Source organism: Corvus moneduloides, chromosome 2 (assembly GCF_009650955.1).
Source record: "Corvus moneduloides isolate bCorMon1 chromosome 2, bCorMon1.pri, whole genome shotgun sequence".
In the NCBI taxonomy this organism is placed as follows: Eukaryota; Metazoa; Chordata; class Aves; order Passeriformes; family Corvidae; genus Corvus; species Corvus moneduloides.
This window is the reverse complement of record NC_045477.1, coordinates 31,878,486-31,905,868: the sequence shown is the minus strand read 5'-3', so window position 1 is coordinate 31,905,868 and position 27,383 is coordinate 31,878,486. Positions and strand designations below refer to the sequence as shown.

The 27,383-nt window shown below is 45.6% G+C and overlaps 1 protein-coding gene across 3 annotated transcripts; it reads right to left on the bottom strand.

Moving 5' to 3' along the window:
• Window positions 1-216: 216 nt before the first annotated feature.
• Window positions 217-27,377, bottom strand: USP35 (ubiquitin specific peptidase 35). Of its 3 annotated transcripts, none has more exons than XM_032099013.1 (11): window positions 27,289-27,377; window positions 17,457-18,153; window positions 16,169-16,304; window positions 11,784-11,913; window positions 10,278-10,379; window positions 8,266-8,424; window positions 7,317-7,510; window positions 7,110-7,203; window positions 5,478-5,584; window positions 2,958-4,173; window positions 217-1,793 (listed from the first exon to the last, which is right to left on the bottom strand). In XM_032099013.1, exons 2-11 carry the CDS (start codon window positions 18,136-18,138, stop codon window positions 1,623-1,625), a joined length of 2,991 nt encoding a protein of 996 aa, XP_031954904.1. In that variant the 5' UTR covers window positions 18,139-18,153; window positions 27,289-27,377; the 3' UTR covers window positions 217-1,622. The 3 variants fall into 3 exon arrangements, with proteins under 3 accessions (XP_031954904.1, XP_031954906.1, XP_031954905.1); XM_032099015.1 differs by lacking the exon at window positions 27,289-27,377 and adding an exon at window positions 23,033-23,180; XM_032099014.1 differs by lacking the exon at window positions 27,289-27,377 and adding an exon at window positions 18,480-18,742.
• Between the last annotated feature and the right edge of the window lie 6 nt (window positions 27,378-27,383).

The window sequence follows — 27,383 nt, the reverse complement described above, 5'->3', positions numbered from 1 at the left end:
ACAAGGCTCCACTATTAATATTGTGATCTTCTTCTGGAGGACACACAGCTCTGCGCTGGGATTCCCATTCCACCTCTGCCTGATCCCCTCTTCCAAGCCACCACTCTGCAGGACTGTCCCACATCCTTGAGACTGGATGCATCAGCTTCTCCATCTCTTTTTTGATCCATCAGCCCAATATCTATGAGTCCTGCAATAAGACACTAAGTCTCTATGTTGAATTTATTCATTTCCTTTATTTATATATAGGAAAGGCAATAAAAGAATATGATAGTATATACCAGATACTTGACCCCAAGTGTCCTCTCTAGCAGACTTTCTGCTCACATTATCTGTAGCAATGTCTGTGCTTTGCCTTTTCCTCCAGAGCAACTCAATATTCCTACCCCACTACCCCATGGTCAGGATTAGGCCCTGCACTTAAGACCTAAGGCACAAGTCTCTGCCACTTGAGCTAGAGAAATCTCTACTACAGGTGTGAAGGAGGAGCAGGCAGAGGACAACAGCTGAGGGGGGACATGGAAGGAAGCTGTGGTCCTGTAGATGTGCTGCCCGGGGCTTGAGTTGGCCATCTGCCATCGAAATCAGCCCCTGTCCCATTACTGATTTATATAATACATTGGTTTACATAGTATATATTGATATTGGGTTGATATAACATATCTGGTTGGGCTACTCACATTGCAAATCAGCATTAAAAAAAAATAGATCTTGAGTTAAGGAGAGGTCTGTCATCTGCTGCTCAGTTCAGGGTATCCCAAGGCAAAGCCCAAATTTTAAAGGGCAGATCCAGCCCAGAAAGCCATCAAATGACAGCAGCAGAAGGAGACTAATTGAGTCCTAAAGACAATCTGGAAAAACAGCTGTGTGTCTAGGCCCGCCATGCACACTAACAGCATCCAGAGGTCATCAGTAATGCAGTCGGTCTTCACTGGAGCCCAGAAACCCAAACTGGATCAGGTCAGTCTCTCTTGGCTGGAGGGGTTTATGCCCCTCAGTCTCTTTTGGGTATCTTGCAATGCAGCATAAACCCCCTCTGGCTGACCTGCCACTGCTCGCTGTTACCAAGCAGGCTTACAAGCTCACTGCCCCACAGACCAGCATTGCTACATTTTGGCATTTTCAGACTTTTTTCTACCTTCAGAATTTGTCATGGTGGGTTCCCAAACCACATTAAAAAGAAATACAACTGACCAGAGGTCCTCCCAGAACCAACTTTGCGCCATGGGAAGGGCTGCAGACGGGACATGCATGGGATATCTTCATCCTTAGGGCCTCGCTGGGTCTGTCTTCCTCCCCATGCCTGTCCCCATTGCCTCCTCAGGCTGGTGGCATGGCTCACAGCAGGCAAGACATGGCTATGCTGAAGCAAAAGGACACTTCTCTGAGCTGTCGGCAGCTGCTCATCTCTGCATTAGCTTAGGTACATTAAGGCATGAAGACCAAGTGCATAGGAAGCAGCGAGACCCTCCAGGCGCCTCCAAATCAGCCCCTGAGACCTTTTCCATTGAAATGTTTCTCAAATCCTCCTCCGAGATGCTCACCGTCGTTGGGGTGAGGAAGAGGAGCCTCTGGCTTCAGGTTGGCCCCATGGACACTGCCCATCTGGTTTAAGCCATTGGCTAAAAGACGAGTCCATGGAAGGAGCCGGATCCGCCCCCACCCGCTGCTGGGCTGCAGCCCCCAGACGAGCTGTCATCATCCTTGTCCCTGTCCAAGTCTCTCCACCAGAGCGGGGATTTCGGCAAGGCAGAAATATAGGCGGCTCTGTTCCGCGCTTCTTTTTCCTGCTCCTGGGAAAAGGAAGGGGGAAAAATAGCACAAGGATATCAGCAGATAAAGAACTCAGGTGGGGGGATGCTTCCACCATCCCTGAGGAGCCAGGAGCCTGTAAGGTTCCCCCTGGGAGCTTCCTTCAAATTAAACTGGGGTGTGAAGACCATGTGCTCTGGAGCTCAGCAGGAGGGATGCAGCAAAGCATTGCAGCTCTCCAGGGATCAAACCCAGCCCTCCCATGTGACCTATGGGAGAGGAGGGACCCCTCAAATCCCCCCACATGCAGCTCATGTCATATGAGACACTGCTGTTTGGAACGGGTTGAACTATATCAGTTGAATGCAATCTGTTGTAGTTTGTATTCCCAGCTCACCCATCTGCCCAGGGAAGCTGTGGATGTCCCACTCCTGAAAGTGTTCAAGGCCAGGTTGGATGGGGCTTGGAGCAACCAAGTCTAGTGGAAAGGGTCCCTGCCCATGGCAGAGGGGCCGTAACTGGATGGTCTGTAAGTCCCTTCCAACCCAAACCATTCTATGATTCTATGATGAGAAGAGAAGAAGGAAAAAAAAAGACCTGGCTTGCAATGGCTCAGGTAAACATCAGAGGCGGTAGGAAGGAGCACCTAGTTACCAGTGAGTGAAGGTGGGAAGGAGAGGAAAGGGTAGAATGTAAGGAACAAGTTTTTTACAACGAAGGTGGTGAGGCACTGGCACAGATTTCCCAGAGATGCTTCATCCCTGGGAACACTCAAGGTCAGGCTGGATGGGGCTCTGAGCATCTGATCTAGTTGAAGATGTCCCTTCTCATCCTTCAGGGGAGGTGGACTAGATAGCCTTTAAAGGTCCCTTCCAATCCAAACTATTCCATTATCCTATCTTTCCCAGGCACTTCAAAGAAAATTTCAGGTTGAGCTTCCAGGGGCAGACAATAGCAAGTCAACCCCAAGCACAGCCACAAGGTGTCTTGTACCGATCTCAGCACCCAGTTTCATCAGGAAACTATAACCTGTTTATATCTGGGTGCTAAAAAGGAGAAGGGATTTGGCTTCAGAGAGTGGGTGGGTATCTGCAGGATTTTAACCACGGGACAGGATCCTACTGCTGCCTGGATGGGTGGGAATGTGGCCCTTGAGTCAGACAGTCACAGGATTGCACCCTGCTCTGCACAGCAGCGGGAGTTACCTGCAAGAAGAGGATGTTGTCTTTGGAAATGGCTTCCATCAATTCCTTGTGGAGAGAGGGTTCGCCATGCAGGCGGCCGGCCTCAGCCAGAGCCTCGTGCAGCAGGCAGCTCTGCCGGCCCGGACGCTGCCGGTAGAAGAGGACGTAGGCCGTGTCTTTGGGGAAGAACGAGGTGACGTTGCTGACCGATTCGAAGGAGGAGAAGGAAACTCTGGTGTCATTGAAGAGGTACCACTGGATTTCAAAGTCCAACTGTTTGTCAGAGGCTGGTTTTGGCACCCCATCCCGGGGCTGCCCGTCAGGGACAGTGTCGGTGCACTCCCTGGAGTAGCAGTAGTAGTGGCCACTCTCAGAGGAGATGCCTGAATGCACCACCACACTGCAGAGGTCATACACAACAGTCATGAAGCCGCTCCCTGGGACAGCACCATCCTTCCCATGCTGGCAAACCTCCTCAGTTTCCTCTGGAGCAACAAGGATGGGTAGCTTGAGTACCACAGGGATGGAGACATTGTCCAAGATCTTCTTCCTCTTCATAGTCCGTGGGTCGAAGGAAAACCGCAGCAGTGTGAGGATGAGGTAGTGTGGACCCTCTGTCAGCTCTGCCACCTTCTCAGCATCCTGCAAGGATGCACATTTCTCACAGTGGTATTTATTCTCTGCTGTCAGTCTCTCTGGGGATAGAAAATAGTTGATTAAATCTGGCACGGATCTGGAGTCCTTGGGAGCACATGCCTGCTCCCCAAAAGTTGAGAGAGGGTCTTTGGCTGCATCCACCCCAACATCATTGCCACGTACAGGATTTGCTGCTTCTCCTGGTTCCTGGAAGCGTAATGTTTCCACCGACACTGGTGGGGCTGCATGGTCACTGGCCTTGGGGGCCTTCCTCCGGATCCAGGGAGAGCCCGTAAGCTGGCCTGCATTTTCAGGAGGCTCAATGAACTGTGGGCCAATTTCTTCCACTGGTAGAATAGATGTGCTCCCACGCACATTCCTGTCTGATGGAGGAAAAGCCAGGGACAGGTCTGTGAAGGCTTCTTCTCGGGAGGAAACATTCAGGCACTTCAAGCAGCGGATCTTTGTCATCATTTTACCCCCAAACATCTTCTCAATCAATGTCTTGTTTAAGTAATGATGCTCCACCGCCTGAGACATCAAGCTGGATTCCTTGAGTTTCTGGTAGATCCTTTTTCCAGTTTTTTCTTCTTCATGCAATCTTTGGCAGGGGAGAAAAAGGCTGCATTATGCACCAATACAATGCCAAGAGGTAGTTTCTAAAGTAGGGCTCTGTTCTTCACTGCAAGGGGTTAATCCCAGTTAACCTGCCTGTACCCAGGGGTTCTGATGCTGTGGGAGAAAGGTGGGAAGGAGTCAGACAGGATTTGGGAACCTGAGTCTTCACGTGCCACTGACCCTACACTTCTAGAGGGATCAGTGATTTGATATTTCTAGGTAAAAGGCAAAAAATCAACAGAGATTTGATATTTCTAGGTAAAAGGCAAAAATCAACATTTTACAGAGGAGGGTGAGTGGCTTGTCAGGCAAATCTCTAAGGTTGGTACAATTTTAGATTAGCTATCAGGAAAAATTTCTTCAATGAAATGGTGAAGGGTAGTCAGGCATTGGAACAGACTGACCAAGGAAGTAGTAAAATCACCATTCCTACAAGTGTTAAAAAACGTGTTAATGTGTCATTTAGGGACATGATTTAGTGGTGGACTTGGCAGTGATGCCTTTTCCTGGTCTTAAAATCAGGAGTCATACACGGTTAGAAGGGGAAAAGGGATTTTACCTTGGTATTTATTTTAAGGATCCTTAGGTGCACACGTCCAGGTCATATGATCGAAATGCACCCCGCAACCTGCCCACCCCAAAAGATTGGGTATAACATTATAGGTCTTACTAATTAGCATATCTATCAAAGATTCCCCAATGAGAGGCTCGAGTGAGCCCCCCTCCCCAAGGAGCCTTCCCCTGGATGGTTCTATCTTGGTTTACAGAGTATGTTCTGGAGAGGACCTTGGGATCTGGGGCACACTGATCCCTAACTACGAAGCTTCTGAGATGTTTAGTCTCCTAGCTTGACAAACAAGTCTAAGAATGTGGGCAAAAAGCACTAGGAATACAGAAGTTGCAAAAAAGGTATAACAGGGATATAAAAGAAAAGGCAAAAATTCTTCATGGCATCAGCAGTGCTGGGTTAATGGTTGGACTTAATTATCATAAGGGTCTTTTCCAGCCTTAATGGCTATGTAATTCTATGAATGCCCTCTGTCTTCAGAGCAAAGGCAGAAATTTTCAAGTTGAAGTTCTGACCTTACCCCTAAAATTGTCCAAACAGGGTTTTATTAAGGAGCCTCAGACCAGTCTCACCATCTGTCACCCCAGCCCTCCACTCTCCCAACTCCTCTGAGCCTCAGCCACTTGCCCTGTTTGCATGTGGGTCAGCATTAAACATTACACTGGGGTTTAGGGATGTCGTTGTCACCAGGCTCCGAAATCATGGCATTCATCACGTACCGGTCCAGCAAGTACTTGAGGTACTCTGAGCAGTCCTGCTGAGCTCCAGGGGTGAACCAGGGTGGCCAGGAGGCAGAGAAGAAGCTCTCAGGGGAGATGGCAGGTCGCTGGCAGCAACACAGAAGAAGTGCATTTAGTCCTAGGGATTTTTCCTCAATTCACACAGGGAGATGGAGAGGGGAGGGGAGTGGTCTTTTGGCTGCTTCACTGGGAGCACAGTGTTCTGTGCCTGATAAGGTCCCTTTTTTCCCCCTACAAAGGCTGCTAACCCCAGTGCACAGGAAGACTTTCTTAGTTTGCTGCAAGCCAGGATGGTAAGGATGAATTTCAGACACTATTTTACATACACTTCTATAAAATATCCACGTGTTTATCGTTCAATTTTGCAATGGTTTATTGGCCTGATCCAGATAATTCTACTTAATTCAGTCTGAATTTAATTTGCTTCTCCATTTAATTTGATCAGGATCTCTCTCACCAAATCCTTTCATTTAAAAAAAAAAAAAAACAAAGCAAAAAAATCCACTAAACTCCCACCCAACATTCTGATCACTACAGGCAGGTAATCTGTGTTACCAGAAAATGTAATTGTCGTCATTAGGGAGCAGATGTCCAATTAACATGGAAAAAGACCCATCTTAAGCAAAAAAGTAACTTCAAGAACAACCCAAAAAAGAAAAATAACCAAAAGGAAATTAGCAGGAAACCATTAACCATCAGCTACACAACAAGCAAATATGCTTCTGTACTTGCTCATCACAGAACATAGACACCCTAACCTGCCATCAAAACCTAGACTCTTCTATGACCAAATATTAAATTAAATAGGATGTACATATTTTCCCCCCAGGTCATCTGTAGTGACACAATACCACAATGCTACAAGCCAATTCTGCCAATCAAGGCATGGGAAATGGAGAAGCCTGGATGACTTGCTACCCAGCAAGGGAAAATTCACTGGCTTTCCAAAATCTTGTCTTTCTAGGGACAGAAGGACACATTTTCAAGCGAGGAATTAGATATGACCTAGCTGTATCTCCAGGAGTCACTCCATTAAATTTCATGTTTGTCATGGAAATATTTACAATTAGTTTAAGGGTGTTATTTTTATTTTACTTTCCCTCACATACAGAGGATTCAAAGCATCTGGAATCTAAGGGGGTTTTATTATTATTCTTTTAACAAACTCACTTTTAAGGCAATTTTCATCGATTGCTAGTGTTTTGCTGGGGAGCAGTGGGACAAGAGAGCTGCTCCAGTCTTCTCCCTTGCTGCACAGCAAGAAACAAAACCTCTGCTTCTCAGCTGACCACAGATGCAAACTATTACCTAATGGACTTCGTTGTCAAAACTATTAGTTATTACATCAGCCCAACCCAAGAAGACCACAAGTTAAAGACAGGCAGCCTGGCGTGAACGTAGCCCACTTTCCCACTTTCATGGGTGATAGGAGTTTCCCTCCTCCTCTCCCAAAATTAGCCTCCTTCACATAAACAAAATTCGTCCCATTACAAAAACCCACCAAGATCCACAGCTCCTTATCAGCACGTTAGAGCCGGCAGGAAGCGACTTGGAGACGAGCCTTTCCGCAGCCGACAGTCCAAACAAATACCTAGAACATGAAATAATTACCTGACTGTGCTCCAAAAATGCAAAGAGCCACTGGAGCTTTGTCATCAGGGGCTGGGAGTTGCCTTCAGTTAAATTCAACACTGAATGCCGAAAGCTGTGAAAGAAAAGCAGAGATGCAATCTGTGAGATGAAAAATCAGAGTGGGACACTCAAGTGGGAGCAACCTCTGGAACAGTCTTGAATGGGAGCAAGGGAGCAAAAACTCACTCTGAAGCCATGAAAAGAGACTGTATGATGCTGTTCATGTAGCAGGTGTTTCCCAAGTTAATTAACCCAATCTTTCCCGTCTCTGACTTAGATGCCAGGCGTGGGTAGAAGCAGGCTAGCTCATTCTTCTGGGAGGTCCAAGCATTTTGTCCCAAGAGATGTTTAATCCGGTCCTCATTTGGAATTGGGAGAGCCTTGGAAAGAGAGAGCTGTGTTACAAATCATTACCTGTCCTCACAAGGGGAAGCTGAGGGGCAGGCACTGATCTCTTCTCTCTGGTGACCAGTGACAGGGCACAAGAAAACAGCACAAAGCTGTGTCAGAGGAGGTGTAGGTTGGATATTAGGAAAAGTGTCCTGCACAGGGTGGCTGGACACTGGAACAGGTTTCCCAGGGAAGTTGTCATGGCACCAAGCCAAGAAGCATTTGGACAATGCTCTCAGGTACATGGTGTGATTCTTGGGGTTGTCCTGTGCAGGGTCAGGAGTTGAACTCGATGATCATTGTGGGTCCCTTCCAACTCAGAATATTCAATGAACCAATGACTGATCTTTTCCTATGAAGAATTAGTAATGGGCAACTGCAAAACTCCTCTGCTAGAAGCATTCACACAACTCATTTTACCTGCTCTTCACATGAACCTGCCTCCATGCATGGAAGAGTTTACCTGTTTGTATTAGTCTTTAGAGGCATTTGAGAATAATGTTATAGCTAAAACCTACAGGCACCATCAGGACTTCTGCAGGCCCACCATTAGAGAAATATCTTCCCTCAACCTGCCTACACAGGGCTCAAACTCAGAATTTTAATCCCCTTTCTTCTACCACCGTTTGAGGTGTTGAGGCTAGGACATCCCTACCAGTGGGACAGTCCCTCTATTCCAGGCTACCAACAAAGATGTCATTTCCACATGGGAAGCAGTAAAATGACTGAGCAGGGCATGGCTTACTTTAACTGCTTCTAGGACTGGTTCATAGAGGTCTGGGAATCCTGAGAAGCGGAAGAACATGCAGTGGATGAGCTCAGCCAGCTGCTCCAGGGAGCTGGTTGCAGAATTGGAATCCTCCTTCTTCAAAGAGGCCACCAGCCTGGGGATGTGAGGGAGTAGCTGGAAAAGAAAAATTCACTGCAAAAATTACTCCAAATTATTCACAAAATTTTAATACATTTAGGGGAATGAAATTCACCTGCAGACAGAAAAGAGTGAACAGGAGTTGACTTCAGTGCCATTCTAGACTTCATCCTTCACCCTTTGAACTCAACAGCAACTCTTCTGTTGATTTTGGCAACCTTAGAGGGTTTCACATTGCATGACACCTGCAGGTTTGTGCTGCTGCTTTGCTGAGCAGCAATTGCCAATCTTTAGTCTCCCCTAAACCCCACACCCACGGTGGGAAGAACATGTTGACTGCCAAGTGCAGGGATTCAAACCTGCAAGGTAGATGGGATTAGCCTAAAAGAAATGCCTGCTGTGCTCTATGTTATTTTATACTGAATACACTGAATTGGAATTGGTATGGTCAGATGGGTGACAACATGCATATAAGCAGCACAGTCTTTATTGTGCTTTCATCTCAAAAACGTAAAAATGCAAAAGCAGATGCAAAGGCAAGCAATCCATTGCTCACGGGCACCCTCTGCTGACCCTGCAGCTGCACAGAGAATTAATAACTTATTTCCAACCCTGCAGATGTGCTAGAGTGACCCAGGCACTTACACAACCTTTTTCATATTTATATTTTAAGTTATTTTTAGCCCAGAATAATCCTGGTGTAAAGTATCAGGACTCCAGTCCAGCCATTTCCTGGTCCCCTCTTCCTCACTTGGTCTTCCTCTGCTCTTTTTCTTTCCCTTCAAAATGTTGGGGATTTTAACTATTTACTTTCCAACAGGAAAGGTTTGTTGGGGAAGCAAATCAATTGCAGCACCTTTTTATACATCAGAATTTTGCCAAGCTGTGATGGGAACAATTCTCAAAACCCTTCCAAAGTGCAAGGGCAAATACAAAAAGACATGGTCTTGCCCTGTTGGTTTTTGGGTTTTCTAAATAAAGGAGGAAATTTATGCTTATGGGCTACAGATGGATACTTCAAGCCAAGAGCAACTAACAGCTTTTGGAGTGTTTCAATATTTGATGCCCAACTGAAGACAACACATTGGAATGACTATTTTTAGAAACCAAAGAGTTTCTCAAGAAATTCAGGTTCCTTTAAAGTATCTCAAGTTGAGGAATGAAAAGGCATCAGATGAAAATGTTGGCTAGCTTTGATTTTTCCAGCCTTATCTGTCTATTCTGTGAGCTTTAGGTGAAAAGCCAAATGTAAGGGCTTTAACAAGAAAGTATAAAACCAAACGTTAATTGGAGTAATTTTTCATCACTGCTTTTATCAGTTCAATCACTACAAGCATGCTTTTGCCTTCAGCCTCACTTTTTAAATTCAGCATTCCAGAGGCAGTACCAGCAGGAAGCAGAGCTGTGCCTTAGTGCCAACAGCAAAACAAATTACAAAATATCACTGTGGAAATGAAAAGTGGGTATTGAAATGCTGCCAAAAGCTGGTTTTGCTTTTAACAGAGAATTTGTGTAGTGAAGTATTTTGATCCAGTCTTCTGGTCTTGCTGCATTGATTCTGTACAAACCTTCCAAAGATGGCCCACCACTGAAAGAAATGGGTGCCACATGTTGGTTGCAATTTAAAGTCACATTTGGGATGGGGACCACTAAGTCCAACAGAGAGTGAGGCACCTGCTTAGGAAAAGCAAGGGCTGTTTAATAATGTATTCCCTGCCCTCCACAGTGGGGCCCTCTGAGATGTTCTCAACGCAAAGGCTCCACCTAACGCACTCCAAAACCAGAGCGGCAACATCTGCCATGCCTTAGGTCCCCTCCTAACCCTGCTGCCCCACAGCAGGGTTACACTGAGGAAAATGCCCTCATCCAAGTGCCAGAGACAGCCTTACCAAGTGAAATGCCTCGTGGGAGTGCTGGAAGCTCAGCAGCATGTACTGCAGGACAGACAAAGCTCCCTCCCTCACGATGGGGTACAGCAACTTCGAGAAGACCTGGTAGGGGAGAAAAAAAAATCAAATTGGAAGGCAGGATGGCACTGCAACCAGCAGGAGAAGCAAACAGCAGGAAACAGAGGCACTGGGCATCGACCATGGCTGCTGGTCTCTTCCTACTCCATGCTGGATGTTGAAGCAAGCAGCCTGTAACTAGGTCTGCAGAGTAATCCCCTGTCCAGAGCACTGGCTCGGGGCATCCTAAAAATATTGTGGGGGTTATACTCACCCTTTCAGGCTTGTGTAATGCCTCTATGACAGTGCTGCATCTCCATATCTCCTCATGAAAAAGCCATGCAAGCACAGTAGAATGCTATGTTTTCTAAAATGTGCCTCTTCTACTTTATTCAAGTATTTGGAACTTTATCACTAACCTTGAAGACAAAGAGATAAAAAGGCTACGTAATGATATTTATTCTACTTTACAAAAAATAACTGTATACCCTCTAGTGCTCTCAGATTGTACTTCTGAGGGTTTCCAAAAATCACATGTTATTTTATGGGCTGTGTTCCTTTCCTATGCATTAACAATGAAAGGAAAGATAAAGAAAAGCCAGAGATGCTTGGCTACTGTCCCACTGCTCAATGCACTTGAGGGATCACAAGGACAAATACAGTTATTGATAATGTTCCAATACTGATAATTATAGAATCACAGTATCATTTAGGTTGGAAAATATCTCTAGAATCATTAAGCCCAACTGTTTACCCAGCACTGCCAAGCCCACCACTAAACCATGTCCCTAAGAACACAGTCTTAGTAATGTCTATGGTGACGACTTCTGGCAGCTCAGCCAGGTGTTATCCCCATTATTCGAAGGAGGGAAGAGCAGGACCACAGCATGGAAAGTTTTTGAAATAGTGACCAGTTTCAGTGCTTGATCACAGTTTTCAGAGAGAGCTAGTACTCACTGCTGAAACAGGTGATGGCAACAGCAGCAGGGGGTTTATCTACACTAATAAAAGAACTAAGCCAGGGCACAGGCTTTAAAACTGACCTGTGACTGTGCAGACTGATAATATGCTCACTGATATGTATTTTCCCTCTGCCAGCCAGCAATGACCCAGGCACAGTCAAAGGAGAGCATGACACATTCCCAAAAGCAAGTTTCACAAGAGCTTCATAGTTTGGGAAGGAGAGTGTTCAATTGGCTTGAAAATCCTTGGCTACTTTATTTCATAATCTTGAAGATATCAGTACCTCTGCAGACCACAACCTGAAGAATCCCAGGTTGTTCTAAGGAATATCATTCCTAGCTGCAAAACCAGTATCCCTTGGGACACCAAACTCTTTCTTCTCTATACATCTCAAGTCACATCTCATCATTTGAAAGGCAAGGTGGTATTTCAGGAGCGAGATGGTATTTCCGTGGTTCACATTCACATTTAAAAGAGCCAACTGACCTTTTCTATTTTTGAAAGAGTGACTTCGATCAAGATGCTGAACTTTTTCACTGCAGCCAAACCCTTCAGCAGAGCAATGATCCACTTGTCTATGTTCTTTCCCAGGGGCCAGGACACCCAGTCAATCATCCTGAAATGAAACACAAACTCTTAAATAAATTTAATGCACATATTGTAAAAGCCAAGCTCCACTCTGTGTCAAACCTCCTCCAAACTGATGTCCAGTCACTGGGATGAGACAGTCTCTTCATAAGGCATTTCACATGTTATTCAAAGCACAACAGAGCCTGAAGTGGAAATACCCCAATGTCATCATCATTCTGTGGTTCATCAGAGGATCAGACCCACATCCATAGAGTACAGTGGGAATTTTTCCCACAAACTTCAGTCAAGTTCAAGTTTTTAACACTGGTGCAGTGCTCTATATACACTCACATGAGGGTTGGAGTGAGGTCTCTGCATTGTCACCATTAGAAAACAAGCAACACTAGTTTGATCTCTGCATTGTCAGTGATAAGGAAAAAAACACTCAGACTCGTATCTTTTAGTTCTCTGTGGGAAACATTGATTTCCAAAAACATATTAAAAAACTCAACCTGGAAACCCTAAGAGAAACCAATTATTCCTGAATGTCACAGGTAAAAAATTTCATCTCTAGCCACTCAACCAGCATGTTGTCAAGTTTCTGCAAGAAATAAGTGCTTTACAGAAGTCTCTCATAAAACAATAACCTCAGACTAAGTGATGACACATTGCTTCTGTTTAAAATTAATGTTAAACAACTGGGAAGTAATTAAGACGTGGGATCTCCAAGTATCAAACTTTGCTGACCATTTCAGTACCTTTGATTTGAAGACATCCCAGGCCTTCAGGCTACACCTCAGCCCAGTTACCTTACCCAGTTAGTTCCTTTTGCTTATCAATTTGTATCTCATGCAAAATATAAGAAGGGAAGACAGATAACTAACCACCACAAGGCAAAGAGCAGGAATTAATGAACTGGAAAAATTAAAGTCTAGACAGTAAAAAAAACCTTGAAAAGCAGAATATGTTAGGATGTTGAAAAATAATAATAAGTCAAGCCAAGCTGGATGATAAAGCAAATGCCAGAGAAGCTTCCATAGACATTTGCACCAGAGGAAAACAAGGAGAACCGTGCAATCACTATATGTGGTGAATCTGATGAAGATTAAAGATATGACAGGGTTTCTAGATGTTACTTCCAAAATAAACACATGCATTGACTCCATATTCAGCAAGAGGAAGGAATTGATCAGGGTGACAAATGGATGTAGGAAAAAGATATGAGAACAAAAACTAGAGCAATGACAGCTGATACAAAAGCAAAACACGAAGTGCTCATGGACTCCAAACAAGAGGAGTTAATGATCTCCATCATGTAAAATTCAGCTCTGGTTGGTTTCAATGACTCTAACTTTTCCATGGTGCTTTATGTGGGAAGGTGGTTCCTACAATGAAAACAGGCAATGAGTGGGAAGAATGGATAGAGTGCCACAGAGGGTCATCACAGGTGCCAAACTCAGGTTTGTCAGGACATTGGAATTTCTAGTTAAAGGACAGAAGTAGATCATATCTGATTGGCTCCCTGAAAGGAGGCTACAAACAACGTTCTTCAGGATCTAGTGATGATAGCACAAATATCCTGAACAGGGCTAGGAAGTTTGTAAAGATGCACAGCTGTCAAGCATCATCAACACAAGAGGAAGATCGAGGAGTCACAAGGAAGACCCTGAGGATTAGAAAAGTAGAACTGGAAGGAAATGTATTGTTTCAAAATGCATTCAAGGCACTAGAAATGGAGGCTACATTACAATAACTTATCTGCTTGAAGACAACCAGGCAGACACCAGGTGACTACAAGTTCCCAGTGAAAGAGCAGCCATGGAAAAGACCAGCACCATGCTGTGCTGCAGAGGGAAAGGTGTTCTCTATAGCAAAACAATGACACCTCAGGCTGTGGTCAGGCTGCCATGATGAACATGATGCATGAACACCACCATCTGTGCCCAAGACCAATGAACTGTGTTGAAGAAACCTGCTCAGGTGGTGAGAGGAATGAAGAACACTTCCTGCAAGAACAGCTTAAAATAACCTGGCTTGTTTAGCGCAGCCATGAGAAAGCAGAGATGGGAAGGGACTGCTCTTACTGCACATATTGAAGGAATAAACACCAGGGAGGCAAAAGATATTTCAGCTATTTCTGTTGGCATAAGATCAAATGAACTGTAAGATGGCCAGAAATACACACAGACTGGCTGTTAGAAGAGAGATTCGACCCACTAAAGCAACCCAGTCAGTGGTGGAAGAGCTGTGAAAGAACAGCAGTGGGAGCACTGTCCTGCTTTGAGCAGCGGAGTTGAACATTCATGAAAGGGGTCTGTAATGTCAATGCTATAAAGCAGGTAGATGGATCCAGAGATTCAAAGGTCCTTTTTCTCCCTGTCTTCTTTAAACAGGCATAAAATAACCTTATTTGCTTGAAGCTATATTTTGCCAGGACTGGTGGCTGTTACAGTGCTGCCCGTGTTGCTAGAGCAGGAAGAAATTACATTTTAAATTCATATTGCACTTTCCACATTGTAAGATCCACAAATATTTTAGTCGTGATGACCCCAATTTGACAATGGAGTCATTGATTTGGTATGCTAAACCTTTAGAAGCCCAGATCTCCAGAGGTAGCGAGTGCCTGCATAGCTGTGTGACATCAGATGCCTTCTGCATCTGGACCTGAGCTCTTTGGAACAGATACACCCTCAGGGGAAAAAAAAAAAGCAAAATCCAAATCTGTGAGTACCTCTGATGTCATGGATGCACAATAATAGAGTTTATCTAAAAACAGACAAACTCTGTAAAAGAGATTGTGGTGTACACTTACGCCAGCAGGTGACAGCCTTGCTTTTTTTCTACCACTATTTGTCTTTACATGCTTGACCAGAAGCTCCATCCTAAGTCCAGTTCATTCCCCTGCTACTCCCAAACCCAAACTTCAGAAGAAGACACTTCTGCATGCAACCAGTTTGGCAGGGATACTAAGCTGAAGGATTCTTCAGTATGTCCATTTTCCTTTGATTTTCTAGGCATGGAGCACACACACGTCATGCTGGTTTTGGGGCACCCATCTGCCATAAACATGCTGCCAAAACTTCAACATTTCTCCTAAGTGATCTTAATTATGTTTTGCAGGCTCTGACTAATTATTTACTCATCCTCCTACGTGACAAAGAACGTTTTAAGGAATGATGCAATTGATTTGGCAACCTCTATATTTAGATATTGGCACTCTTAGAAGATTCATCATCTGGAGCTTGCAGCAGCAGGTGTCCAGAAGGAGAAAAAGATGGAGAAGAGGGTTAGGAACTGAACTGATTACTTAATATTTTGTCTTGGGTTGCTCTGGACTCTGGGAAAATCATGACCTTCCCCAGCAAGCCAAAGAGAAGTAGCCCCTTTCTGCATACATAAAATTCCCACCAGGAATAACGTGTTTCTGTCATGTAACCTTATTGGGAGGGACATGCAAATCCTGTAACAAGAAGAGGAAAAAAGATGCTTCCAGTGAGATCAAGTCACAGCAGCTCCCTTGTGTTAAGTGCACACACCACTGCATGTGAATATCATCTATTTAAATGGAGACCTCTAAGGAAAGCATGGGTTAAAGACAGAATCATGGAATGATTTAGGCTGGAAAATACCCTTAAGATCATTGAAGATACCCCTAAGTAAGTGCAGAACAAGGCACAGTAGCACTGCAAAGCTGTAGGACTTGGACATAAGGGTGCAAAGAAGATCTGGTGATGCCAAAGAGGACACTGGTGCTGCAAAGACCAGGTCTGGCATGCCCAACCCACTACTCTTCATCAAGCTTTGACAAGGTCTCCACTGACTCTGTCTGTCCAGCTGCAGCACACCCACCTGACAAAAGCCAAGGTGGGACCTAGAAACAGTTGGGCATACCTCCCCCACATAAGTCTTCAGCTGTGACTGGTGGCTTAAGATGATGTCCTTCTGAAGGGAGACAGAGATCACAATGAAATAGTGAAAAGGAGATTTTTGGGGAGAAAAAGTCCTCAACAGCTTCAGGGGAAAAAAAAAAATCAAACCTCTTCAAGATAGCCTGCGTTGGACATCCCATAATACTATTTATTTCTAAGAAAAGAAACTAAATTAAACCAAACAAATATAGTAAGTCATAATCATAGCAACAACCATTCTTTATTCCTGTTCTCTAGGACCTCAGGGCTAGAAGAAATGATACAGAAGTTTTCTTTTTCCCTACACACTCCTCACCAGGCAGCACCAGCCAAAACCACACAGAGCATTTCTACAAACTGAGTTATGACACTCACTAATGCAGCCTCTCCTACCTGCCAATGGCCATCATCATTTGCACATCAGTGATGCTGTCATCATTGGTTAGGTTTCTTATGACACCATCCATGAGCTCCAGAGGGACAAACTGAACCACGCTGGCCAAGGCATTGGATGGCGCTTCCTGCTCCTCTGCAAGACATGGATGAGCCCCAGCAATGAAGATGTTAGTCAACAAGAAAACCAGGCACACAAGGTCATTTCTTGTCCTAAAAACCAAATCATTTCTGCCCACATAATTAGAATCATAGAATTGTTTAGGTTGGAAAAGTGTTCTAAGATCAATTCCAGCCCTTAACCCAGCACTGCCACTAAACCACATCCCCAAGTGCAGCATCCACACGTCATGGAGTGGATACTGAGCTGCTGCCAATGAGCAGTGTAGAGTCCACCACTGGCTGTGTTAGGAGGATAATTCCCCAAATCCCAGTGCTGCACATAATGAAGCTGGACCTTAGCAAATGGCTGTTCCCTGAAGCCATACATAGCCCCAAGGGAGGAAGAGATCACAGGCATGGCAACATGTTTGGCCCAACTCAGGTACCAAATTTCCTCTGCTTGCTCTCTTTTTACTCAGTACTGCATATAATTGCAAAAGGATGCCACTGCAATTTTGCTTGCCTCCAAATGGGCCTCCTTCCAAAGGATGAGGCTGTCATACTGAAAAACCCATCTCCTGTGGGCTTAGGAATAGCTAAAGCAGGAGCTCGCCAGCCTTTCATGGCACTGGTACCTCCAAAAACCTTCTGAAACCCTCCACAATAACCTAAAGGCTGCAGAAGTTGGATAAATATAGTCTGTGTCACCTTAAGATGCAACTACCCTCCAGACAGTCAGTAGGGCTCTATACCTCTAGGTCAGTGAGAAATAACTGCTTAGCTTTATCCTTAGTCTCTGGTAGGGAGCAGGCTGTGGGGCACCACCAAGTCAGCCGTAAGAGAGTGGCATTTCTAAAAGCTCTCAAGTTCCACTCTAAGAAGCTGCAGGTAAGATGCTTTCCCTTAAGCCTAGCTGATGCTGGAAAGTGCTGAACACACAAACTTGTGCTGCAAATGCTTCAATCCTGTTAACAGCTCCTGCCTGCAGACTCTCTGTGGTTTCAGGGGCATATTGTTTTCCCAGCTCAGAGCCCTGGTAACTTTTAGAGATGCTTGTCTATTATATTTCATCTGTGGCTGCATTTCTGTAGTGGATTAAAACCCTGCAAGATAACAAACTGAGTTTGACTTCATCAGAGCCAACATTTACATACCCAGCCTTTTTTTATTATTATTTTTAAATTACCTGTTGAAGAAATGATAGTGAACAGTTCTTTCAACGAGGGCAGGATGGCTGAGGTCTGAGTCCTCCAGATCCTCTGCAGGAGACCACTCACTTTGTTCACCTGCTCCAAAAACTCCATGATCTCCTCTTCCCCCTCGGATACGCACTGGAACTGCCCAATGCACCGGATCAGCTGCTGACAGAACAAGAGCTGGTGTTTTCCCGTGGGAATGCACTGAGGATGCTGGGTTAAGAGTTTGCTGATCTTCGCACACTGCTTGGGGCTGGGTCTCTCACAGACTTTCCGGAGCACCTCGATCCTCAGTAAGCTGAAGATGCTGTTTGCTGATGGGCTTTCCAGGACAAACTGCAGTCCTAACTGGATATAATCAAGTACATAATGGCTTCTCTTCCCCAGAGGTCCATAGCCTTCTTGGAGGAGACTCAGCAGGAAGCGGACGTTGAAGAACTCCTCAAATTCCTCTGGGTGATAGTGGCCATAGACCTCCAAAACCTCTTTCCCAATCTCTCTTTTATACTTGGTGTCTCCAGTGAGATAAAGCTTGGTGGACAGCTCCAGCATGGACCAGCACTGCTCGCTGTCCATGGGCTGCTTCGCCGCCTCGATGACACGCCTCACAAGCCCTTGCTTCACGTTGTTGGGGTAAGAGGACATCACCACAGCTTCTAGTATCTTATCCATCTCTGCTCACTGCTCCTAAAAGAGAGGGACAGAGCAGCAGGTTAGTTCCAGGAGGGTCTGCTGAGCCTTCAAGCCCAGGTTGGGGCAAGGGAGGTCAAAAAAGCAGAGCTATCTGGAACCACTCTGAAGAAGATAATTCTTGTGGCCTTTTCATGTAGCATTTAGAAAAGTTTCCACTCTGGTGATGTTTGACTGAGACTAAAGCCCCCAAACTGAATGAATACACAAAGATACAGAACTTCTTCCAATTAATCACACATTTGAGCATTTTTGTCCTGCAAACAACCAACTCCAGACCCACAGATGGGACAAGTGGGGAATTAAGGGAGCCAAGGTCTTACACTGGTGTCTGCTGGATCAGGTGTCCTCAAGAGGAAAAGATGGTCCTGATGATTGTCTTCACATTCAGGGAAGGAGAGAAAAACCCTGGGAAGCAGAGCTGGGATTGCAGCCTCTCTGTGCAATGGCAGAGGTGTTTGTTCAACATTTACACTGTGCTGTCAGCCACTCCATCTGAGTGGTGCAGTCTTGGCTGCTCCCCAGGGCCCTGCCGCATTTGTATGCAGGATCAGAGTGAGCAGGGAGAGAAACTGCAGAGTCAGGCAAAGTTTCCCATTTGTCACAGCCTGAATTCACCAGCAATAAAGCATTAGAGAAGAGTTTTTTTAAAAAAACAAGGAATTCCCCAAAAAAAGCTCAGAAACATTTATAACCAGGTGTTGGACGCACTACTGCACAAAAAAAAAAACCTCAACAGAACCCAAACCATTATAGAGTGATAAAATTAGACAGTCAGGATTTCTTACAATATATTACAGGGACTGTAAAGGCTCATCCACAGCAGGTCCCCCCAGAGCATTGTGCTGCACAAATACACACTTGGAGAAGGTCTCTTCCTGCCTATAGCCTGAAATGAGCCACGCTCGTGTATCTGACCAGAATAATAATCACCACCTTTCTGTTCCTGAGCTCCCTAATCTGTGAAATGAGAACAACACGCACCAATTCCTAGCGGGGTTGGCTGAAAGATCCTTCATTAGCACTTGGGAAGCATTTGAAGCTTTTCAAGTGGACAGGGTTATATAAATGAAGAATATACATGCAGGTGGCATGTACCCCAAGTATGGTTTTCACAGATGACATCCAGAAGAGACCTCAGCAGATGCCATCCAAGGACCATACCATCCCTGGAGTAAGCCTGTATCCGAGCCAGAGAGTATCTTTTCTCCTGGTAGACAGCTGCTTGAGGGTGGAGAAGTAAAACCCATGCCAGACACAAACATCAAGCTCTGACTCACAGCTGCTTGGTTGGGAAGCCTTCCCACTTCACCAAACATCACCTCTTCCCATCATTGCTTCCCCACAATCTCACAGGATGAAAAAAACCATTACTGACAAGTATATAAATACATATATAGCCACCTCCAATCCAGTGATGGCTGCAGGCTACATTGCAATGGCTCTCTAGGAACCCCCTTGCCCTTTCTGGCCCCTGCCTGCTGACTCATACTCACACTCTGCTCATGTGCTGGATTTATTTTTCCCCACCAAGCATTACTGCTGCCTTCCCTGCAACAAGCTATGGCAGAGCTAATGCTCTCCATCACACTGTTTTCCCAGGATAGAAGACATAAGCAGGACTCTTGAGGGGCCAGCCTGCATTGAACCAGTGGCAAATGAGGACAAGATAAGAGGAGAAGACAAAATCCCACAGATAATGTCTTTTCACCTCAAACAGAAAGTACCATGGTGTCAGCAAAGGCTAAAAGTCAACCTGGAGAGCAGATGAGGCTGGCAGACAGTCCAAAATCAGGAGAAGCATTTGTCTTTGCTGTAGCTCAGTGGTCACCTTGGCCATACACAAACTGGCACACACCTGCAATCAGGCTGGTACCCCTTTCCCCTCCTCTCTGCAGCTTCCCAGCCTGGGCCCAGACACCCTGTTCATCCAGCAGATAGATAAGGGATGAGGAGGAGATAGGAGGATCTACAGTGCTCACTGGTTATGTCTCACCATTATTTCCCTGGAGCAATCCATGCTGAGCCTGGCACAGTGTTTTGGAAACACCACACACGCAGGACAGTCAAAAAATGGCTAGAGTTCTTTTAGACCTAACCCAATAAATCACCACAGTCCCCTGGTGTATTTGGTGTTGGGTGCTCTCACTGTCCCTCTCAGGGATGATGGCTGCCCACTAGTGTACCACTATGACTGTGCTTTTAGCTACGTTAGCCTTGTCAAACTTCACCCAAATTTTTGGTGCAAAGAGTCTAATTTCATCTGAATTTTGAGATAAACTTGCAGCTCCTTCAAGGGTGTGGTTCTTCCTCAGGCTGATCACAGAAAGGGACATGAGGATGGGCTTCCCCAGTGTTGCTGCCTAGAGTGCAACTAGGTCTCCTCTGACATAGTGTAGTAAGACAAGGCTGAAACAAACTCCCTCCACAGTCAATAGGCAAACAAGTCCCAAAGGACCATCTTCCTCAGCAGGAAACATCATAATGACTTATATTGACATTAGGACCTTGAAGATGCACAGGGGGAACCACCTGAGTTGACCTTGTGGTGAAGGGTCCATGCTCTCATCACCAAAGAAGGGCTTTACAAGACAAGGCTGAGCTTTAGGTAATACAGTCCCACCTGCACTCCTCCAACCACCCTGGTGACATCAAGAAGGGACAAACAAGCCCATGGTTCTGCTGGGTCTCAGGGTAGACCAAATTGCTCCCGGGGTGTGGGGCAGACAAGGCCAGGATGGAGGATGCTAGTCAGGGTATATATTACAATCTTAGAACAACATTAAAGCAACATTCAAGCGGCTTTGTAATATGCAATAACAAATATTATAGTCTTAAAACTACACTAAAAAGCATTCTACACTAAAAGATCATTCACATGTCAAAGACTAAGAATTAAGATGGTGAATTCAAGACAAGCACAGCTCCAGATGCTTTCAGAGCAATATTAGTTTAAGTATCTAATATTAACTTTTTTTCCCCCCAGGACCTCCCCAGAGAGTGAACCGGGGTTTTCAGTGGAGGAGTAAAGTGATTTGGAGTGTTGTCTGTAAGATCACTGTCTCATTTGTTGTAGAAATTGGAAGTGTGTCATAAATAACCCAGGGAACTGCAGGAGAGGGAAGGACAGTTCATTGTCGGGCAGCTGAATGCTGCCTTGGAGATCTGGTCCCTGGCTCTCCTCTGTTTAATACTGAAATAAAGAGACTATCAGACAATCGGGCGTCTATAATGAGCATCCCTGAAGTAGAACAACCTTTCTGCACTTCTTCCTTACCAGCATTAACAACACACTGAAGAGCTGGGAGGATTGGCTCGTTCCTGCTTGTGAACAGAACCGAGTTCCTGGAGTACACAAGGATGAAGTAGAAGGTCAAAGAGTTAATTATTAAACTGAAGAGTCACATTGAGGTTCCCGTCTGTTTTGTAGCTCACATAAAACAGAGAGTACACAACATGAGCTTTGCAGGGACAAAGAAAAAATCCCATGAAACGGCAAAACTGTTCTGCTACCCCAGTGAATGACTGGCAGGAACAAACCAGGCAAAATCACAGAAATGAGGAGAAAAAGAACCTTGGGAGGTCTCTAGCCCAAACCCTGCACACAGCTGAAATCAACCCCAGCTGCTCAGGGCTTTATCCATTAAGTTCTAGAAAATATCCCGGGCTGGAAATCATACAACACCCCTGGGCAACCTGCTCCTGTTCTAATTAGCTCATAATGGGAAGTTTTTCCCTATTTCCAATTGGAAGCCCTTGTTTCAATTTATGTCTGGTTTTCTTCTTCATTCTTCTGCCTTGTACTCCTGTAAAAAGCCTGGATTCATCTCCTGAAGAACCTCCTTGTAGGCACTGGGGGTCTGCTATCAGTCAGTCCCCAGCCTTCGCAGTTCAAGGGGTTAGTCCATCCCAAGTGTCCATCCCAAAATACTTTGCATTTGTCCTTGCTGAATTCCATGAGGTTCATGTCAGCCACAGCATGTCCTGGCCCTCCTATATGGCAGCCCTGTCCCCAAGCATATTGACTATTCCTCAACTCTGGCATTATTCACAAACTTGATGAAGTGAATTTCATCTCCTCCTCCAGATCATTCATAAAAAAAAATTAAGAAGGAAATGTCCTAGGATAGTTCCAGCCTGTTTCCTACCCAATTAGCAGTCCACACATCTGTCTTTGATACAAGGATGGTGTGGGGCATCATCTCAAAAGCCTTACTGACATCAAAGATGCCTGCTGACCACAAAATGGGTCCTTGCAAGGACAGACACCCTACCATGCTCTAGAAACCAGAGAGGGAAAAGGAATTTAAGCAAAGAGCAGCATTGGTCAGCTTAGTGTCACTCTCTAAACTGAGTAAACTGCAAAAAAGACCCCAAAATCTAACCTTGGGATGAAAAATCACCTTTGGCTTTGCTTGGGTCTAGTCTTCATACTCCGTACTGTTCAGAGCTGTACTTATAGTTCTCTTCTGCCTATTCTTTCTCTTTAATTAGGATTCATTTCAATTGAAATCTATCCAATTATTTCTAAATCAATTCATTCCTTTATCCTTGCCAGCAGCAGATTTCCAGTAAAGGTTCCCTAGTACATTTTGCAGAATGCAGCAGCAGTTCCCACAGCCCAGGTCTTAACAAAGCTCTGAAAACATAGATGCAAAATGTACCTTACCTTTAGGAAATCTTAGTAATAAATTCAGCACATTTCCTACAATGGCATCATAGAGACTTTGATAAATACCACTAAAGAGGGAAAAATAATTCCCACCATCCAAACATCAAGTGATACATAAAGTGATTTGCTTCTTACTTACAAAGAAGAAAAATATCTACTTCCCTGAACTCCATGGAGGTCTGGAAGTACAGAAATGAGACTCACCTTTTATTGTCCTTAACTCCTGCTGAAATGGTTTCTTTTATGTCAGCCAAGATATTACTGCTATTCCTGCTGCATCCTCCAGGCAGCCAGGCAATTAGGGCTCAATCCTGCAGCATGCTGAGCTGCTGCAGGATAAAAGGGAGCTCACATAATGCCTTGCTAGAGCACAAAAAATACTCTGTTCTCTAATATTTCTACAAAATTTGCCATGACTTGGTATACAGCTTCTTACAAGGACCAGCCCTGCTGTCCCCTCTCTAGGTCTGTTTTCCAGAAACTTCAATGTAATTGTGTCCTAATGACTTTTTTTGCAGGGAGCAAATATCCAATGAATTCATAGGCAAAGAGGATTTGTTTTGGTTCAAAGTACATCACTGTTCATCCAGCTAAGAGGGGCAAACCACAGCCTGAACATCATTACCACATCTAAGAAACACCCACATTGTTGCAGCAATGTGAAAACTGAGGCACATCTAGACCACAGAATCATAGAATGGTTGGAAGGGACCTTAAAAATTATCTATATCAAAGCATTTGCTCAAGGAGATGGAATAGGTTATGACAGAGCCAGCAGCCAAACCTCTCTAGACCTGCAAATATATTAATGGTGATGCTCCACTGTACTTCGCTTTCAGCTGCTGTCTGAGTTGAACCCCATAAAGTGCAGTGCACCAGGTTAATTTTTCTGAGATCTGAGCAGCAATTCAGAGCTTATAACTGCAGAAAATTCCCGTTAAATAGCCCTTTAGAAAGAGAAATGAGACTCTAGCCATTTGCAGTGATAACAGGGAAAAATTGCCAGCACAGAAGCCTGGCTGAATTTTTTGCATATGATTATAATCTGTCTTTCTAAATTCACCTTCTCTTTTCAAGGAGATCATATATTCCTTGCTTCCTGTCCCAGACTGCTTTCCAGTGGCAGATTGCACTCGTGTTGTGTGTCTCCTGCTCACTAGAGTTAATTACTTTTGGCTGACAAGGCTCTTCATGCTTTTCTTTCCTTGGAATCAGAGCCGCCCTTTAGTACAGCAGCAATGGAGATTGCCCTTCGCCACAGGCAGTAGCAGATTTGGGGCAGGAGCTTGTCCCTATGCTCTGCAGGACCTTGCACCCTGCTCAGTAGCTTTCTGTTCTCTCCAGAGAGTAAAGGTTTATGTAAGGCATTGTCACCCAACTGGACTGCGGGCATTTTGCATGCCTTTGCTGTACATCAGGAGCTCTACCTTGGGAACAATGAATTTCTCTCCTGTGGCCACACTCTTTTAGAGGTCTCAAAAAAGTAACCAACCAGAAGATATCTACTTGTAAACAGCTTAAATTTATCACATAGTAGTCCCTACCTTGTTTAAAATTTGTTGATGCTTTAGATCCACAGACCACTGTGGACCCTTTTCCTTTTTTCTGCAGTACCACATATTTCATTGTTCTTTTTTCCTCTAAAACATCATAAATATGTTTGACCACATCATACAATTCTATCAGCCCTCTCCAAGTGACAACAGTGCTGGCCAGGCTGCCCTACCTCAACCTATCTATCTTACCTACCCTACCCTGCTCTCTTATTCCTCCAGTGCTTCTTCTTTGACCCCTTTGGTGCACACAGACCCCCCCCTCCCCCCAGTTTCTCCTCTTGCTCTGTTTTTTGCTATTAGGCACTCAGTCATCGAATGAAAAAAAGGCTTTGGCTGGATGTCAAAATGATCTGTGCACTACCAAATAAAGCCTAAGGCTCTAGCATTTCATCCTCTCTTTCTCCAGTCTCCTCCTCCTAGCTTCCATTCCTCCCCTCCAGTCAACAGCCACATACACACATCTCTACTACCTACCGGTATCCTTGTCTAATAAAGCATCTCAAAACCATCACTAGCGTGTTATCAGCCATCCTGGTACAGATACAGAAAGCAAGACACAAGGAATTAAGTTCCTCTGTCCAATTGCCTTGAAAACCGGCAGCAGAGAAAAGCACACGAGACAAGGTTTGCTCTAACCACCAGACCAGCAGTGACAAACCACTGGCTCTGTGGCTAAGCCCAACACCAACCCCAGACAAAAATAACCCACCCCAGCTGCTTTTGATTTCTCTGAATTTATTCGGCATTGGATGCCCAAAAGCTCTGTCCTGCTTGCAGTAAGTAAGTTTTTCCTCCTCACATTCTCCAGTTGAAGATATCTTCCTCTTCTTTCCCCAAAAGACCTCTGCTTTCCTGCTTAGCTAGAGCTCTCAGCCTGGGCTGTGACACACTACTTCCATAAGGCTTTATAGTGAGAGTGCCCAGCTCCTGCACTGACCTTCAGGCCAACGTCCTTTCTATCATTGTCCCTGGAGACTCTAAATACATCTACTCCGGAAAGCTGGTTGTTTTCCTGAAGGTATTTATAGCATTAAAATCACTATTCTTTCTTCAGGTTTCTGTCTGCTTTTGTCTCTGTATAGAAATTAAAACCCTGGATATAACCCAAGGAAAAACCACGTCCTGTTCACCAAAGCATACCAGACTGAGGGCGGATACTGCCAACGCTGCCTGGGATTCATCAGACACTGCTTCACTGTTTGGAGACACAGAGATCTCCAATCTTTGGTGGTGCCTTCAGGAAAGGAAAAATGGGGTATGATGCCCATTTGAGACCTCAGTTTCCCTCCAGCCCCCAATATATTTGGCTTTGCATCAGCCAATTCAGAAAGCAGGAAGGCAAAGTGAGACCGCGGCAAACTTTATGGACTCCATCACAAAGGTGCCCAAGGCACTTTGAGACCCCCTCCTCAGGTGAAAGCTCAGCTGCATCCTTTCAGACTAGGTAGGGCAGGCAGTTGAAATTTCCCTGCCACCAGATGCAGCAGGGCATAGTTGAGCTCCCAAAGTGCTGTGAAAACCTCATAGCAGTGCAAATATTCCAACATCTGCTCTTATTCTTCAGTAACACCTGCAAAGTCCAAGCCAGGGCAGATCTAAACTGAAAGTGGATTGGATCTCAGCTAATCTGAATTTGACCCTCACTTCTGGACTCTTTTGGCTCCCTATGGGATGGGAACATCCCTTGGTGTCTCTCCCTAGGTCAGCTTCCCTGGGGAAAACCTGAATCTGTCTTGGCCAGTTTCTTATAACAAGATTCTGCCTCGTAAAGGCAAAGCCTTTGCAAAGCCCTGCAGGCACTGGGGGAATGCACACCCCCCCACTTTCCAATGTTGCTCCTGTATTTCTCCCTCCAAGCATTCACCTATAGCCTGATTCCCAAAAAGCCACATGCTTGAGCACCCCTCCTCCACCATTCCCTTCTGCATCTTGACCACAGAGCATCCCTCTCACCAAGCATCTCTCTGGGAATCCCAAAACCTGGGCCTTTTTCCCAAACTCCTCCCTACAAACATCCCTTTCTTGAGCATCCTTCCTGCATCTGGACCTTTTGAGTAGTTCTTACTCCAACCATCTCTCCTGCATACCTCCCTCCAAGCCCTCTGCTACATTCCAACCCCAAAGCATCCCTCCCTCCCAAGCATCCCTACCCTTACCCTGAGTATCCAACTCCATCCTGACCCTCAAGCAGCCCTTACTTTCAGCTCCTTCGTGCATCCCGACCCCTGAACAACCTCCTGTATCCTGACTGCCAAGCATTCTTGCCTTTGAGCATCCCTCCTGCACCACTTTCCACAAGCATCCCTCCTGCAGCACTCCCCTTGAGCAGCCTATCTGCACCCCTCATTCCATGCATCCCTTTCCCTGACTACCCTTCCTGCATCTCTTCCCCTGAGCACCCTTCCTGTACCCTTCTTGCTGAGTATCCCTCCTGAGTCCTTCACCCCGAGCATTCAACACCCCAAGCGCCCCTCCTGTACCTCTTACCCTGAGCACTTCTCCTTCATCACTTACCCTGAGTATCCCTCCAGGACTCCTTTTCCCGACTACTCCTCCTGCACCCCTTCCCCTGAGCACCCCTCCTACACCCTTCATCCCGAGTATACCTCCTGAATCTCGCACCCCAAGCACACCTCCCGTAACTCTCACCGGAGTATCCCTCCTGCATCCCTCACCCCGAGAGTTCCTCCCGCATTTCTCACGCCGAGCATCCCTCCTGCATCCCTCACGCACCTCTTTCCCCGACTACTCCTCCTGCATCCCTTCCCCTGAGCATCCCTCCTACATCCCGAGCCCAGGCTCCTGCACCACTTCCCCAGCATTCGACCCCCCGTCCTTGCGATCACCCCAACCCCTGACCGCTCCGCTCCCGCACCCCTTTCCCTTACCCCCGCCCCGCGTTACCTCCGGCCGGAGCCGGGATGCGGCGTGGCCGGCTGCGAGCCGCAGCCCCGGGACAGCGCTGGGCAGGGCCGAGGGCGGCGGCGAAACTACATCTC